At 39.9% G+C, this 18,320-nt stretch overlaps 1 protein-coding gene across 1 annotated transcript in view; it reads right to left on the bottom strand.

The window, feature by feature from the left end:
- NFX1 (nuclear transcription factor, X-box binding 1) overlaps nucleotides 1-18,320 on the bottom strand; it is a gene marked incomplete at its 5' end in the record, with an annotated part of 34,107 nt that overhangs the window by 4,676 nt on the left and 11,111 nt on the right. Inside the window, 9 exons of the mRNA XM_010160653.1 lie at nucleotides 1,072-1,217; nucleotides 6,446-6,512; nucleotides 8,924-9,022; nucleotides 9,382-9,423; nucleotides 12,007-12,108; nucleotides 14,697-14,770; nucleotides 15,026-15,256; nucleotides 15,592-15,671; nucleotides 16,371-16,490. Of these exons, the coding sequence (XP_010158955.1) occupies nucleotides 1,072-1,217; nucleotides 6,446-6,512; nucleotides 8,924-9,022; nucleotides 9,382-9,423; nucleotides 12,007-12,108; nucleotides 14,697-14,770; nucleotides 15,026-15,256; nucleotides 15,592-15,671; nucleotides 16,371-16,490 (961 nt within the window). The remainder of the gene's footprint in view (nucleotides 1-1,071; nucleotides 1,218-6,445; nucleotides 6,513-8,923; nucleotides 9,023-9,381; nucleotides 9,424-12,006; nucleotides 12,109-14,696; nucleotides 14,771-15,025; nucleotides 15,257-15,591; nucleotides 15,672-16,370; nucleotides 16,491-18,320) is intronic.

The raw sequence follows: 18,320 nt of genomic DNA, 5'->3' as shown, positions 1-18,320 counted from the left end.
AGCAAGTGTGCAATCTCTCCTAAAACTAGAGGAAGGCCTCCCATTCTCAAGTTTCAGTGTCTTTGTTTTTAAAGCACAGTTATCTGTCCAGCTCCTTCCTCTGACACTTTATCCTCCTCATTAGTTTCTCACTCTCCCAGCCCTATCTCTTTTTCTTAAATAAGCTTTTTCAAATCTGATCTGTACTCTCACCTTTCTTTACCTGACACAAAAAGGGTATCCACAACTGTTTCATGGAAACAGAAAGGGGTATCGAAGTGGTATTCCATCTCTCAGAAGAAATCAAGATTGTTTTTTACAACTACAGACAATACCTACAGTTGAAACCAACTGGTTGTCAAAGAACCACAGTCTGACAGTGCTGAACTAAATCTGCCGCTCAGTGAATGGTGAAATCAGGGAAGCCTTGATACCTGACTGGGGAAGCTTTCCCACACTGTGTCTCCAGTGCAATCACCTTGCTTTTCCCCCAGGTCTATTCTAAGACGAACTGCCTTCTATGGGTCTTCTCTAAATATTTCCAGTTTTGCTTCTATTCTCTAAATATTCTCTAAACGTTTCCAGAAATCTCTTCCCTTTGCAGTAATTCCAGCAACCCTTTCTGTCCATTAACTAAAAAGGGAATATACTCTGGCAGGTTCAGATAAGACAGAGAACAAGTAAGTTCCAATACCAATTTTTTTTCAAAGAAGGTGCAAGTTCAGGCATAATTTCTCAACCCAGCTATTAATTTTCATAAAATCTGATGACATTATCTTTGATACCTCTAACCCGTTTAGCTGATGGCAAAAAGACAAAAAGTTACTGCTAAGGTGAACGGAAAACAGCCTTGCAAAATTTTTTCTTAGCTATTTTATTTCTAATTGGGTTTTCTTCTCTGAAGATTTACTTGACTAGTGGAAATAGACAACTATGAAATTATCAATTGAAAAACTGCTTTAAAAAAATTTCTACTGGAAGGTACTGCATGCTGCAAATTGCATTGTAAATAAACTCATTCGAGTAAGCAATTAAACATCCAATTATTTAAACGGTGGTTAACAGGTTTGAAGACAAAAAGGAAGCACGTACTTCACTGCAGTGATAACAACATTACGCTTTGGTTCGTTGTCGTAGCTCACACTTTCAATGCCGTAAACCTGAGCTAATTCATGGATGATTCTGCGGTGATCTCTGTTCATTGGTGGGTAACAATGGCTCTTCTTTGTATGCTTGCCCTGAATTCAAGAGAAAAGGTCGAGAAAAGAAAAAAAGTAAAGTTTTCCTTTGGGGGGAGCAGGGGAAGGAAAAAAAAAAAAAGTGCTTCTACCTCTAAATCTTTGCTGCTGTGACAATATTAGCACCACAAATTCCTAATAACTCAGTATTGACAGAAAACTCATCTAAAAATGTCAATTTATTTTCCAAAAAGTAAATTACATGTTCTTTATTGTTTCCATACACCTCAAAATATACACACACGCAGAGATACATGAATTTTGGGTTTGAAATACAAATCTTCAGTGTGTCCTTCCTAATAGCATATCAAAGAAGCAACATTAAATGATTTTTTTTCTGGATATTTTTCAGAATGATATGCCAGTTTTGAATCAAATCTAATTTTAGTTTTCAGAGTGGCTTTGCAATGCATATATTGAAGATAGCTAGCTGTAAAGGTGTCAGATTTAGCACTTTCATCTACCAAAGAAGCTGTTTATCTGCAGAATCTGCTGTGTAATGGCATCAGTAGACATGGCATTTTTATTAAACAAAACCAAAGCTTTAGTTTCAATTTCAGTGTAAGAAGACTGAGAATGCTTGATTCAGTGCTGATTGCTATATAAACAGTAAAAGAACAAACAAAATAGCAGGGGCCTGTGAGTCCTGTCCTAATGGTTTGACTGTAACAGCAAACTGGGACTGCAGGCAGTGCATTTAAGAATGCTGAGAGACCAGGACGATGTCCCCGTCTCCATCATCTCTGAAAGACTGTAGAGAATAGGGTAGGAATCCAATGACTAGGGAAAGGTTAATTGTTGCAACTATGCTAAAAAAATTATTAAAAAAAAACCCCACCCCACAAAAAAACCCCACACATAAACCAACCCAAGAACCACAGGTTTATCAGGTACACTTCAAATCCTGGGGAAAACAAAAGCAAGTCCTTTTAGAAGCCATTTTTCAGTACATGAAGGAGAAGGTGCCTGGGAGCAGTCAATGTGGATTTACAAAAGGTCAGACACCTAAATTAACGTAAAGACCACATGCAAGAGAGCAAGATAGACATCAGAGGCCCATTGTAGCTACCCTGTAAGTAGAGGGTTAATATCTGTCTTCTCTTAGACTGAAAAATAACTGTTAGGAATAATAACTGGACCAGAAACTGTGGTCAATCATTTCCGTAAGTCTTCAAGGTAATCACATGCTGTCAGGATATAATCTTTGCTTAGCAATAAACAGCAATAAACCTCCTACCTATTACATTATTTCCAGCATACAGGCAAGCATTTGAACGAATAGAAGTCTACAGATTCTGCACCTATTTATGATTGCTTTAAAAAAGTAGTAATAGTTCCGTGGCCAGAAAAACACCAGAATTTCTGTCCATATGCAGACAGAGCTGGGCGATGTGTTTCCTGGTTTGTCTGCTTACACATACAACGATAACAACCCTGCTGTGCTAGAAGAGTACCCGCTGATGAGTCTAGGGGAGCAGATGTTCAGGAGGCAAGCAAAGTCATATGATACATACAGCTGAACCATACTAATGCTCAGGCTTGGAAGTACCACAAGGCTTTGTGTTAGTCATTTATTCGGTTAAGCTGAAGTCGGTATCTTCAAAGGCACAGGGAAAAAAGAAGTCAAAGTGAAATGTGTAAGCAGAAGTAACAGTAATCTGTATGAAAGAGACAGTACTGACACAGAGCTACCTGGATGCTTGACAGACTAGCATGAAAAACACTTCTAATACAAGGAAGTAAAGCTCTACATCTAGAAACAAAGAAAATAAGCTACATCCTTAGTCAGAAAGGATTTAGGAATCATAATAAACAACTGAACACAGGCTTGAGCATAACGAAGACTTGGGGATTGTGGCAGCAGAACTAAAACCAGTCTCCTTGCATAATGCCATATCAGACATACTAATCTAATCTTTGGCTACATAAAGAGGGAGCTGACTTGGTCAGGTTGGACACAGCCCTCAACAAGCAACACTGGTAACACTTAACAGGGAGAGAGACATGTCCAAAACAACATAAATACCTGTAGGTTGCAAGATGAAATATGACTCTTACAAGGGAGAAAATAAAGGCTCTGAGACTTTCAGAAATAAAAAGGTATGCAAGAAGAAGAATTAAGCATAAAAGCAGGTTAATTTTACAGTGCATGGAACACATACCCTTTTATACCATACAAACCACCATTATGAAGGAAAAGAAAAGCAGAGCATAGCCTCCACACGTGCTGTCACTCCTGCCCTAAACGAGCAAGGGGGACACATGCAGGCTGGTCAGCCTAACCTCGATCCCCGGGAAGGTGATGGAGCAGCTCATGCTGGAAACCATTTCCAGGCACGTGAAGGGCAAGAAACTCCTCAGGAGTAGTCAAAGGACAAGAAACTCCTCAGGAGTGGTCAGCATGGCTTCACCAAGGGGAAGTCATGCTGGACTGACCTGATAAACTTCTATGATGAACTGATGCACCTGGTAGATGAGGGGAGAGCAGTGGCTGGTCGGCTCTCGTCCAGGCCTGCAGTCAGGTCTCTGACACTGTTCCCATTGCAGCCTCACACCCCCTCGGGCTGTTGCTGTAGGGACTGGGTGAGCAGACAGTGAGGTGGATTGAAAACTGGCTGAATGGCCGGGCCCTGAAGGGGGTCATGAGCAGCACGAGGTGTAGCTGGAGGCCTGTAACGAGCAGTGTACCCTGGGGGAGAGGAGGGCCATGTCCTGGGCCTAATCCTGTTCAACATCTTCACTCGTGATCTGCTCCGTGGGGCAGAGCGTACCCTCAGCAAGTTTGCCAAGGACCCAAAGCTGGGGGAGTGGCTGATAGGCCAGAGGGTTGTGCTGCCCTCCAGCATGACTTGATAAGCTGGAGAAATGGGCTGATGGGAACCTCGGGAAGTTGGGCAAGGAGAAATGCCGAGTCCTGCACCTGGTGAGGAGTGACCCCACACACCAGTACATGAGCAAAGAAGGCTATTGGTATCCTGGGCTGCATTAAGCCAAGTATAGCCGGCAGGCTGAGAGAGGTGCTCCTTCCCCTCTACTCAGCACTGGTGAGGCCACCCCTGGAGTACTGTGTCCAGTTCTGGGCTCCCCAGTACAAGAGAGACATGGACGTACTGGAGGACCAGTGAAGGACCATACAGATGTCAGAGAGACTGGAACATGTCTCCTGTGAGAAAAGGCTGAGAGATCTGGGACTGTTCAGCCTGGAGAAGGGAAAGCTCAGGGGTGCTGTTATTATCAATGTCTATAATAACCTGAAGGGAGGGTGTAAAGAAGATGGAGCCAGGCTCTGTTCAGTGGTGCCCAGTGACAGGACCAGAGGTGGGGGGCACAAACACCGGAGGGTCCCCTTGAACATCAGCAAACACATTTTCACTGCGAGGGTGCCTGAGCACTGGGACATGCTGCCCAGGGAAGCTGTGGAGTCTCCATCCTTGGAGATACTTGGAAGCCATCTCGATGTGGTCCTGGGCAACAGGCTCTAGACGGCCCTGCTTGAGCAGGCGGGTTGTACAAGATGATCTCCAGAGAACCCCTCCAACCTCAAACATTCTGCAGTTCTGTGAGACAACATTCCCCTCATGTAGCAGGACACAAATCAATGTGCTGTTACCAGATGGGCTGATGCGCAGAAGCACAGGAAGTCTGTAAGCAATGTGAATAATGCAAATCTAGAATGGGCATGTAAAGAGAAATCTAAACGGAAGAATTATTTCTTATCTGCATTATAACATATGGATACCAAGCTTCAAAGCCTGTATCAATTGCCTTTGGTGTTCAGAAAGAAACCTTTTCCATTTTAAAATATGATTTGACTTCTGGGGACTGAATTGTCATGTGGGCCTGGCTGGTTCATCCTGATGATGATAAAAGCTTAAGTAACCATTCTCCCTTTAGGACAGACAAGGAAAAGATTATCACATCTGGTTTAGACCATTTTTTCATTCTATTTCCCAATGCAGATGATGTTTAACAGTTAGACACCATTTGTCTGCTTTGCAGGATCGTTATTTAACAAATAGTTGTTTACTGCTGAGAACTAAAGCACGGGAGATGCCCCTGAGCTCTCTGGTTCTTTTATTCATATGGGATGTGACTAAGTCATTATATATTGCAAATTTAAGACCTGTGGTTGCCCCATGTTTTAAATATATATTACCTGTCTTGGTTTAGTATTAATACAGGCATATATATTGGTATACACAGTTATGATTCCATATAAATATATACATGCATACACAACTGTGTGTGTGTAATAAAGGCAGTATACAAGGTATACACAAAGTAAAATAACCACAGGCAACACAACACTGGGCAAATTATTTTTAGGTGGTAAGAAAGAAATGTTCTAATCATCTATTACCAAGTGTTTGAGGCTGGAGAGGCCATTCGACACAGATGGCCCCCCTTCCAGACTTCCACTCCAATGTGGAAAACAATGGGCAAGAACATTAGACAGGTGGACAACCACTAGGATTGTTTAAGAAACATCATGCATATAAAAGAAGGAATAAAGTTAAGTACTGTCCCCAGGGGATAGAGGGAAGGAAATTAATACTTTCTACCGAACATTAACTCTTTCTTGACCTAAGGGCAACTGAGGATAGATAGTATGGTTTACACTGTCCTTTCAAGCTCATGTACAGGGTCAGGCATGGTGCAGCAGCAAGCCAGGAGTATGCTAACCTGACCGGCCTGCAGCTGGAATTATGCTTTTACTGTCTGTGGTATCAACCTCTAGGTATACTGGAGTCTGCCAAGAAACTGTGGCTGAATCACAGTCTCCTTACAGAAGGAAGATGGCTACCTCACACACTGGCAAATGCAGGAAGGAGGTATCCACAAATTTGTGAGCAAGTTCTGCCATGGGGGTGAGAATAACCTGGGCTTTCCTCCTCACAGTCTGAACCTCTAAACACCCCTTTTATTAATGAAGATCCAAAAATTAATGATAATTCATTGATGTATTAAAGCCTAGCACTGGTTGAATTTTTCAACAAAGCTTGTCTGTCACCAAAGTGATTCTGAATTACGTCTCCTAAAAATTTGTTCTATCTATAATTACAAAATTAAAGTAAATTAACATTTATAATTAAAACTGGAGAGCAAATAGATCTAGTGTCAACTCATAAAACTATTGGTATTAATAAAGTTTAGTAAACTTAAAACTCCTCCCAAACTAAATAAAACTGTTTCTTATAAGAAGCCATACAGAATATTTGAATACTGACCTTATTCACAGCTTCCACAAGCATTCTCATTTCCTTCTCAATGTCACTGACAAATTTTAAATCCTTCCTGCAAGAACAGCATTCTAGGTAAATGAGGCAAGATAATGTACAATGATACAATATCTTCATCTTCTGTAACATTATTTTCAACAATAAGAAAATTAAAGAACTCAATTGACTGAAGCAGAAGCGAGAGCACATTTTGATTTATATACTACACTGTTTACATTTAAAAAAGTTAGCATGTCATCACTATTACAAAACTAATGAATTTATTTTCCCCTCAACCCTTGGAACTGAGCATAAAATTCTATGCTAGAACTCTACGGTCAATACAATTCTACATTTTCAAATGGATAACGAAGATTTTCAAGTTGCTATTTCAGTGTTTTTAAATTACTTGTTGTTATGATGATTCACTTAATTGGAATACACCATTAGACACAAAAATGGGGATTTGGTAAACAGAGTGGAGTTCTTTTCCAAGACAGAGGAAAAGTGCACTGACTTTGGTCTTCAACTCATATAGCATAACAAACTAATAAGAACAAAGGAAGCATAAGGCTACTTGCAAGCATCTGTCAAAACTTAGGCAGAAAGCTGAGCTACCCGAAAAAAAACGCTGTAACAGATACACTTCGTAGATCCTGCCATTATGAGACAAACACAGATCTTCTGCAAGAATGTGGAGCTAAAAGTTCCCCAAAAGCAGTCAAGGAAGTCAGCTGATAAAGCCATAGCTTCACAATTTGCCGATTGCTGCTCATGTCATGACAGACATGTCAACACAAGGAGAAACTATTTTATATTGAAGACTAGATAAATGAAGTCCACTAATTCAATGTGCAAAAGTCATTGACTTGAGGACTAACAAAATCCTTCACTTTAAGCTGTGAATTGGTAAGAATAGCCTGGGTGTGTTAGTTTACTGTGAGTTACCAATATAAAGTGGCTACAAAGGAAATGCAAGTAAAATTGCAGAATGACTGAGAAGAGATATTTTCATAGAGAAGTACAGAAGCATTAAGGCTACATTTCAAGGTATCTGCTAGACCATCTGGAATACAGTGCGTGATTCTGGCCAGCTGTGTTCATGAAAAATGAACACTGCACTATTGGCAGAGAACGGCTGACAGGAAGGTGAGATTGGATAGTACTCCAGAAAATGACAGGGGAGTGCACACATGCCACAAGGTATTAAAACAGTAAGAGAATGAACATGTGTGCTTTGTTTTGTGAAAGAGGTAGAGCAGGACGTATTCTACATGCACTTAAGAGAACAGTCCTTATAAAATACCACCTTTAAGTGCAAATACTAATAAAACAGTACTTCCACAATCAAAACTTACAGGTCTTAACTTGTAGTAGGCTAATCAGTTGGAAGTAAAGCTGCAGGTGATTTACTCCTTAATTCTGTATGACTATTTATGTAAAATTTTTACTTAACACATCAGCAAATGGAATAAAGTACTTTCAAGCAGAAAACATCCTCACAAAAATATGAAATTTATGTATCATTAGGATAGTGAAGCAACAGCAAAACAGATTCAGCTGTCCTAAAAACTTAGAGCCAGTAAAAACTGTTGTCATGCCTACAAACACACAAGAGTAAAAACTTCTTAGATGACACTTATAATTTAAGCATCTTTTTAAAAATGTGTCTGATCCCTCTTTGTCAGACTGCGTATTTAATAGTGTAATGCTTTTGGTATTACTTGATTTTCTACCATCTCATTTTCAGATGATTCAGTCTAGCACCTCTCTTTGCTGCCAACAATCACAGAATCACAGAATGGTTTGGGTTGGAAGGGACCTTAAAGACCATCTAGTTTCAACCACCCTGCCATGGGCAGGGACACCTTCCACTAGACCAGGTTGCTCCAAGCCTCATCCAGCCTGGCCTTGAACACTTCCAGGGATAGGGCATCCACAGCTTCTCTGGGCAACATAGGCTTAGCTCTGCATCAACCAAGTGTTTTACTAATTCCATTTCTTTATTTTTAAAAAAGGCAGCAAGGCAAAAAAAAAAATTTAGTCCAATGGAGGGAAATAATGTCGGACTCTGAGAGCATATTTCATTACTTAACCACCTATCCATTTTGCCTTTGTCTTGAAAAGGTTAAAAGGTTAAAAGGAGCAGAGTGATGGGTTTGGTTGTGTATGAAAGCAGTGGAAATGAGAAAAGTACAAGTACTGATTTGTAGTGAGAAGAATGGTGGAAAACTACGTTCCCCTTCCAAATCTGGTCCTGTTACAGAACAAAGCAATCCATCAGGCACTTTCTACTTTTCAGGTTCTCATTTTGGAGGTCTTGAACAGGGCCCATCACCTCCTTTGCCTCAATTATCACCTATTGACAAGGCTGGAGAGAAAAGTAAACATGGGCATTTTTACAAGAGCAAATAGAACTCCTCTGCATTTCCCATCTTTCACTCACCATTGTTTACCTATGACACCCGTCATTATTGGAATACATACCTTGCATCTTCTTTTAAAAGGTCACTGTATTTTGGTCCAGAAGAACGGACGTTAAAAGGATCAGAATTATCATCTATTTCAAGAGCCTCAGCAAGACGCCTAAATTTGAGAGCAAGAGGGAAAAAAAACCTCAAAACATAAACCCACAACCAAACAAAAATAAACACACAAATGCCCCCAGCCTCCCAAACATGTTGTCACTGAAGAGTAAAGGTATGGGTTACTAATACTGATGGACAGCTTGCAGAAGATATAGTCTGTACACTTGAAACTACTCATTTAGGACTTTTCACTAGAATTCTCTAGTAAGATCTCAGATTACTCATTACAGATCCCTATAACTCAGGAATCATCTCCACATTTATCAGCTCATGAAGCAAAGGGGTTTTTTTCCACATAGCATTAACTTTCTTAACCTGGTCTACTTCTGAGAAAAAGCAAGGAAGTTCACTGCCCACCTGTTCCTCTGAAGAGCTAAGCATTCTTCATCACACTGCAACCTGAATTATGAAAGAAAAATACAATTAAAGTCACTGCTGCTACTCATACTTTTCAAACTGTAGTTTTGTTGCTGTCCTATCGTTATGCAAGAAGCAAGAAGAGTGTGTGAGAATAGTTTATTGTATTAGATCAGATAATACAGCTAAAACCAACCAACCAAAGATCTTTGAGCACACAAGCTCTTCTCCAGGTCTTTAACAAAAGTAGCAATTAGCCAAGCCATATGGCTGAGAAAAAGTTTTTGACTGCGTAAGTGAATTTCTTCTGTTGATAATAGTTCCTTGATTTCAAACAAATCATTTTCACAGGGGAAAGTGGTTCATTCAGTGACATATATTTATGTCTGGACACACACTGCTACAGGGTCCAGAACTTCTGCCTCAAAGGAGGCAGAAGAAAGCGAACTTGCATCCTTAAGATCAACCTGGTACTGTTTAAAGTAATTTTCTTAAAGAATCATTTTCTCCTCCTGTAAAATAGCCAGTTTAGACAAGCTACTCTAGGACTGACCAAGTTTATCACCAAAAATCCCCCACACCCTAAGAAGGAAACCAAACTGAAGTATAAAATGCCTACAGACAGGACCAGAGAGAAACAAAGGAAATCTCTGCACAGTTCATATAAAATATTCTATTATTGTAAATGAGTTAAGTATATTTGTAAGTTACTTGGACAATACTGGAGTCTGACAATAAAGTATTTATTCTTCAATTTCTGGTTTATATGCCACCATCTCAACACCCCCCCACCCCCAGTATTTGGTAGATGAAAAGAGTGGGGAAGGAAGAACACTTCCTCTGACTGTCCTTGCATACAGGCTACCTGCCACAGTTCAGACGGCACATTAGGAAAGATTTGCACACGGAAAAGGAATCTCTGGTAATTGCAACTATTGAAGGAAAGGAAAATAAGCCTGCCCACACAGAAGGATGTGCAGCAGTGACTACAACAGAATTTAATTACACATTGCAAAGGCTGGGACACAACACAGTCACTGCTGTCTTATCTGCTGTCCTGGTGAGCGTACAGCTGTTACGACAGACTTGCAGCTTCAGTAGCTGAAAAAGTCATCCTCCCCCTTTCTTAGACCACCCCACACATCCCCCTTCCCCCTGAGTTCTAGCACTGCCAAATAGTTGCTTTCTTTAAAGACTGAATCTTTTTTTTCTGGAGAAGCTGAAGTTGGCTTATGCTGTTGAGTATATTTGCATCTGGTTGGCATCGTGATACAAATAGGAACAAAGTAGTTGAGGCTCAATCTTGGTGAAGCAGAGATTATTCTGTAGGAATTCTAGAAACAAAAAATAATGCTTATACTCTACGTTTTTGAGTATTCAATAATTGAAACAAACAGGGTAGGCTAAAGACTCAGCTACTGTTTCCTCTTTGTGTCTTTCTTAAACTATGCTTATACAGCACTAATACCATACTCTTTAAAGCTGCACATGGGAATCAGTATGGTTCTCCCCCTTTCACTTTGTTTTTCCCCTCCCCGATTTCTTCTGAGGTATGACACTGGCCCAACTAGAACAAAGCTGGAGACTGGGATGAGCACATGCTCCCATGCATCATGGCTGGTATTAGTTTATCTTGTCCAGACATTCAGTTAAAATTAGTTCAGGGTAGAAAGTTATCCACCAGGACTTGGTAAGAAGGTGTTACAACTTCACAGACACTAAACAAAACCAGAACAGAATGACTACCAGAAGTTCTTGAACTATGCTGGCATTAGCTTTTGATACAGGAAGCCATGAAGGAACTGTATGGGAAGTTTCACTACATTACATGATATAAAGGAATATTAGATTTTAACACACGTGGCAGACTGACTCTGAAATAATCCAATTCACAATTAAGAGGGAGATGATAACAGAAAAAAATACAAACAGAAATTAGGGACTTCAAGGGCAAAGGCTTAAGGAAATCAAGATTCTGACAGAAGGATGTTGGAGAAACGACAATTCCTTAAAGAAATGAGACTGAAAGTAAAAGACATGCTATTCCAATCTTGAGAAACATCAGAAGGAACAGAAAAATCACCAGTCACAAGGGGTTTTGTGACTTTAAAGGAAGATTTACAGTGCCAGCCAGTGTAAGAACACAGAAGTGCCAATCGAACTGAGACCCAAATGTAAGAAGTATAAAAAGGGCACTAGAAAAATATTATAAATAGTAAGATGATGACTAGGGGAAAATACGTCCTATTCATCATCCAGGAAGTAATGCTGGGTGCTGAAACAGAAGATAACAGCAAAAGTTACACTGCCTAGAAAGCTGAAAAAGATCCAGAGGAGCCCTAAGGAGTAGAAAGAAACTCTGACACCACAATTATATTGTCCCATACATAATTATAACAACAAACCAGCCCATGGCAGAGAACTCATTCCACGTGAAAGCAAAAAACATAACCCTCTAAGGAACTGCAAAATACTTTTAGCAGTACTGTTTGCAGTAGAGTCAGGCTATTTAAAGTCTTCCTATTTAGCCGGGATTTTTGCTCACAATATTATGTATTTTCCTCATCATCTATGTTTCAGGTACACACAAAGGTTTCAAATATGTTTCTACATGTATCTCCTTACCTGGCCTGCTTCATTTCTTTTTTTGTAATAAGCCTACTGATTTCCACTGAATCCCCAAGCTGTAGATCTGTTAACTTGGTGGCTATAGATATAGCAGCTATTCTGAAAAAGAAGAGCATTAGATTTCATTTGAGGCAACACATAAACCTTTGAAAAAGTGTGTAAAGCTGCAGACAAACCTCCAGGTGGAATAAACCAGGTGGACCGTTTCCCCATCAGATTACAGAATGGGACTCTAGTTCCACATCACCGAGTTTCAGGAGTCTAATCGAGCCACGCCAATTAAGAGGTTACTCTCTCTCATCTCCCTCAAGCAACTAGGAGCAAGACTCACAAATGGACATGCTTCTTCAGGGTATTTTTCAGAGCATCAGTGCTAAGCAAGTCTCAACTAGGCAATGTAAATACTCTTTGTTCTCACCTCCTTAATACTCAAATTACAGCTGACCGTAGAGATTTAACCGCCTAAATTTTACATGATTCTTCCTTAACTCTCTGCAACTAAAACCTTTGAAGTGAATTTATAAAGTCCTTAGAAATTTGCTTAGAAAATACGGATTATACAAGCCACAAGAAAGGAGCAAAATGCCTACCGAGACTGTTACAATTTTCTTTATAAAGATTCTTCATCATTCCCTTCAGTAACCAGCCTTCCCCACCTGATTTTCTTGCTAAACTTTCTATAACTAAAATATACAGCAATTTTTTAGTGAAATATCCCGTAGCACTCTCAAACAAAATCCTGGAAAGGGAACATTTTATCCTGTGAAACATCTTTTCTGTTAAATTCAAATAAAAGGATGTGTTTGTATGTTTTCTGTCACATTCAAAGAAATCATCTATCAGGAAGGAGGATAATCATATTACATAAAACCAAAAGGCACTGAGTGGCACCATCAGCTTCCTATTTCTCAAGCGGTGACAAAGGCCATTAGATGATGAGACATCATGATTTGTATGGTGTACAGACATAGCAGCACATTCCCTTTCCTGTTCCCGTGGGCATTCTTTCGCTGACATAGCTCAAAGCTGCTTTATCACTCCTACAATGTTTTTGAGGAAACTTGGATACCCCATTGCCTAGCTGACCTTCCCACAGTAGTACCACAAGTTACTTTGTTATTGTTGGTTTTTTACTTTTTTTATTGAGGGGGTGGTGTTTGGGTTTTTTCCCCAGGTGTGTAGATGGTGGGGAAAATAGCCAAACCAAACTCTGACAAAATCAGAACAGTTTAATCTTTCAGCTGGCATTAAATGCAGCTTTTGTTAACGTCGCACGGGCCAAGAGTAATCTGTAAACATATGTGAACACATTTGAATGAACAGATACAAACACTTGCTTTAAACTGACTGTTTCTTTCCCTTTCTTTTAACTTGGGCTCTGATTGGATAAATACACACACGTTCGGCTTACGCGTACAAGGACCCTCGCTGACTTCAAGGAACCATTTTCCTCGTACAAATACTTTTGCAGTGCCTGAGATAGGCAACAGTGGAAAAAAAACAGCCTTCAAAAATCTGTTCTGTGATTACGTTACCTTCCGAGCTTATCAATAATGACAAGCATGTGTCAGTCTAAACTGATATTTCAAAGTTGAGTCAGCCTTCTGATTCACATGCATAGTGAGATAGATCTTAACAAAAAAACACCTTTTTTTCTTATCCCCACGCCTGTAAGTCTATCTTGCTTTCAACTTAGTATTGACTATAACTGCGTTTAGCTGTCTCTGATTAGCACATTTCTCTCCTCATTTCATTAATTCGTATTAAGCGCCTATTAGATGCTAAGTCACCTTCTGTCAGAATTTGAATCTGGGCAGCGGTCAGTAGGAACAAAGCAGCATATCCCAAGCTGGGCTAGTATCAGGCCCTCAAACAGCAGTACCAAATAAAACAATGATTAAGAAGCTTTCTTTGAAAGACAGGAGAATCTGTGACTGCTCTCCTACCAACTGGGATGCAGAGCAGAACTCTGGCTGCGTATCAACTCTCTAGATTAATTTTTTGATTCTCTCTCAATCACAGCCTCAGAGAAAAGAGGATTTTCAAAAATTATTATTATTACTGTTTTGCTATTTTCATTTTAAAGTCCTACTTTTCTTCTTTTCCTTGTCCACTTCCTTGCCCTCTCTTGTAAGGGAAAAAGAGGAGTAAGTTTAGAAATAGGATCTGGAGACAAACCTATTGCATTAACTGGAGTTAGGCAGGACTCAGTTTGCATATTAGGAACCAAGATGCCCCATTCAGTTATTTCAGAATGACTTTAAATCACTCTTCAGTTTCGATTATCTGTACTGACCAGGTTCCATCACACACTAAGGGAAACTTAGACAGCATCTCACACACAGACCACTGGGTGTAAGCACCTACATTCGGAAGCCTGAATCTGGACCTGCCCAACTAGCCTGTACCTAATCGCTCTGTATGGGTACAGCAGAGTTCCACAGGCGGGAGATTCAAGCTGTGACACACCACCACAGTTAGAGTAACAACAGCGAAAAGAACAATGTACTCTAGTACAGCAGAGCTGGTATGAAAGCTCAGGGGAATACATAAAAAAGAAACTGTAAATGGAAGTACAAAATGTGAAAAGGCTTGTGAATTCAATAAATTTAGTCAAGCCTGAAATGAAATCCAACTGCAAAGTCCTAAATCCAGTAAGCAATTTAAAGAATTATGATGGTACAAACCTTTGATATGTATTAGATGCTTCTGAGCAAATCATGCTTTCCTTTCTTCTTCCACATTCACACTGAAGATCAACCTGTTGTATGAGACACACAAGCACGCTGCCTTAAACTTTTGCCTTTTTATGGCCATGGAGAGGTGTGAGGGAGGTCCCATTTTAGTGGAATAATGACTAGTTAAAAATGATAGCTTTTTGAAAATTTCAGTATAATTAAGTTGCCGGAAAAAATATCATGCTATCAATATACAAACACACCTGTTTTTATCACAACAATTACTGGCTGATAATTAAACCATACAATTAGGAGTGAATTTTCTTTGGGTATCTAACCTTTGCACTGCAGGATGTGTTTGGGCAGGGTGAAGAAGGATGACATGGCGCCATACAGGGATGATTACAATACAGCCTTGGAATAACACATGGTTGTTTACACTCTTCATCTATAAGACATTCTCCTTTATGACAAATTCTTTTACATTTGTGCATTCCACATTTCAACATTTGATTGCAGCGAAGTCCGCAGGAAATGTCAGTGAGATGACAAGGAATATTACTTCGCAGCTGGAAGAGGGAAGGAAAAGGATGACAACTAAAAATGAGGAATTATAAATGCAAATCTCAAAGTACTTTTACTGTTCACACCTTCATCTGGCGCTGTCCACTCAAGAAGCATCATACTAAAATATCTTAGGACAAAGACTGAGTTTTTCTTTATATCATAGGTCAATACAGTAGTTGGTCTGAATGCCTATGGCATAAAAGACATACTTTTCTCATTTAATCACATAAAGCCCAAACTCCAGTAACATACTCCATTACAAAGAGGCCACAAAAATCTAAGCCCACAGTCCTACAACATGATTTAGTATTGAAAAACATTAATTGTCCAGACTTACTTCATGCTTGCCCATACACCATTTCTGAGTGAGATAGGTACAGGGTGGACATTTCTCCTCACTGTGACACGAATGGTACACTGCAGACACAGAAGTATAAAAGCCAGCACAGTTTGATTAGTGTATGTCAGTCAAATGCATTAAAGGCGACAGTAAAGACTATTAAACATGAGTTTGCATCTCAGAACTACACAATTTACAGGAAGCGTGATGCTTCATGCAAGGATAATCTGTTCTTTAAAGTACTCCCTAAAACTTATAATGGCAGGGTTTTAGGTGAATATTCCTCCATATTTTCTAAATTAAATAGCAGAGAATTTTATAAGTTCTGAGCAGGGTTATACTGTCACACAGAATTTGTCAGAAAAGCATAACTGTTTGGCCTGTGCTGTGGTTTTTTTGCAATCAGCCGATGTAATTTCAAGGAATGTAGAAACTAACTGTTCACTAATTATCCCACTGTTTCAACAGAGAATTTCATCTTTGGAATATAGCACTTAATGTGTGGTAACTATTAACAGTAATGAGAAAAATATCCAATGTTTTTTTATCAGTTAGCAGCACCACTGCTTATACTCATGCAAAGTTTCAGGTTGGTTGGCTTTTAAGATTAGACTTTTAGAAATATTCACAACCACTGAAAAAGCATCTAGTAAAAAAGCAAATATATTTTCAAACAGATTTAGGTCTACTTTTCTACATTATGATTTAAAAAAAACCCAACCAACCAACCGCAACAAAACCAAAAGACCCAAGCAAAACTGAATGGCCTGACTTACCTGGATGATCACAGTCATGTGGCCTGGTGCATGTTTTTTTACACTCAGGTGGTTGAGTGCCACAGGGGACTGGGGGGTAAATCACAGATTCACCACAGTAGCAAGTTAACTCATCAAAACCTGGGGAGGGAAAAAAAACCACAAACAACATGTTTTTGCACTTCTCTACTATGAGAAATCTTTAGATAACATGCAAATCTTTACACCAGCTGTGTGTTTGGTATTCATCACTGGAATGAATTTATTAGCTCTTGTGGCTCCTACAAGAAAACTGGACTATGATCACTTCATTAGGAACTAGGCTCGCTTTTAGAGAATGGTACTTTGACAGCAACATTTTGAACTGGAGCGAGAGAAACGCTCATGTCAAGTTGAAAGCTGTTGCTGTTCTATGCTTGACTTAAAAATGGGGAGCTCTCTCTTGAATTCCCTTCCAGAAAGCACATCATCCGTATCTTGTGCTCCAAACTTTCCCCCACCATCACTTTTTTCAAACCAGTGGTTAGATTTTGTCCTCTTGCCAAGCTCTGCTCATGGTACTGTGAAGATTCCAAAGAAAATTACCCGAAGGCCACCAGTCTGCAGACTTCTTCCTATCATTTCTTCTGTATACTTCTTTATATTGTTTAGTGTTACATGGACCCTCATAAGCAGGTTATGAACCTGTCCAAAGACTTTGGAAGTTGTCTGTCTCAGGCAGTATATATTTTATTATTCTCTTTTTCCCTCATTTTTTCCTTCAATATTTGAGAAACAGATTTTTAAACTCTTTGCACAAGATTCCAAATCTCAGTGATAAAATAAACAAAGGAATAAAAATACTTGCATACACAATCCCAACTAAAACTGCACAAAAATCAATAGAGTTCACCGCTGTTTTGCAGTCTATAAAGAAACTGGGAGGGAAAAAGACTGGAATGCAAACAGATAAACCTGTAGAAAAACAGGACACTAAGAGGAAATATTAACATAAGAGAGAATATTAACATGAGAACAAAAAGAGAGTATGATTTATCTTTAAATTATTATAAAGGTAGTGGATCAGGGAGAAGGAGAGAATGATGGAGGAGGGAAGAGAATTATGGAACAATAACACCACAATCCACGTTGGAGTTGTTAAGGGAGCCACTGAATACAGCAAGTTCTCCAACTCTGGGAATTTCAGGCTTCCTCCTTCCTAGTCTACCAAAGCAAAATCTGTTGAACTCTAAACCCCCAAAGGTTCCTACTTGTCCCACTTCCATGGATACAATGGCTGCTGGATCAATATGGAGGTCCAGCCACTAGCAAGACTGAACACGTATTCCAGAGAGACAAGACACACAACACATACATGACAATAACAGAACCAGGCACGCAGACTAACACAGGGCCAACTGAACAAGATTCATGTAAACAGGAATACCAATAGCCAAGTCCTCTTCCTCCTCTCCAGCTCAACAACACTGAAGTTCATTCGTGAAGACGCGCATACGCTCTAGATTCACATGCACACCACATTCATGGATCTCAAACATTAGCATAGGCTCTGTCTAATATTCATATCTGGCCTGACCCCTTACCCAGTCACTGGCTGAAACCATGGGTATTTCCAGGGGCAGATCTCCTCCTACTAGCCAGTTTGCTCAGCTCTGAAGCAAGCTCATTAGCAAATTGCCCAGGCATACACTAGCACATACAGAACTGAAGGTAACAAGGGAATTGCACACCCCCCTGGTCCCTCCAGATGCTGGCACCCAGACCAAGGGGCCCCTCCAGACTTCAAAGCCACAAGTCTTCCTTAGTCCAGGAAGATGAAAGACCAGAGACCATTTGCTAGCCAGAGCTAAACCACACCACTTGTGACCCCATTCTCCAGCTGCTGTCATTACAGTATGTCATCTGTCTGGTCCCTCCAGTTGCTGGCAGAGAGATTATGCGCTCCTGTGATCTCCAGCCAAATCTCCCATT

Source organism: Eurypyga helias, unplaced genomic scaffold (assembly GCF_000690775.1).
Source record: "Eurypyga helias isolate BGI_N326 unplaced genomic scaffold, ASM69077v1 scaffold10331, whole genome shotgun sequence".
NCBI lineage: Eukaryota > Metazoa > Chordata > Aves > Eurypygiformes > Eurypygidae > Eurypyga > Eurypyga helias.
Note: the sequence above shows the minus strand (reverse complement) of the source record. Positions and strands in the feature narration are given on the sequence as shown.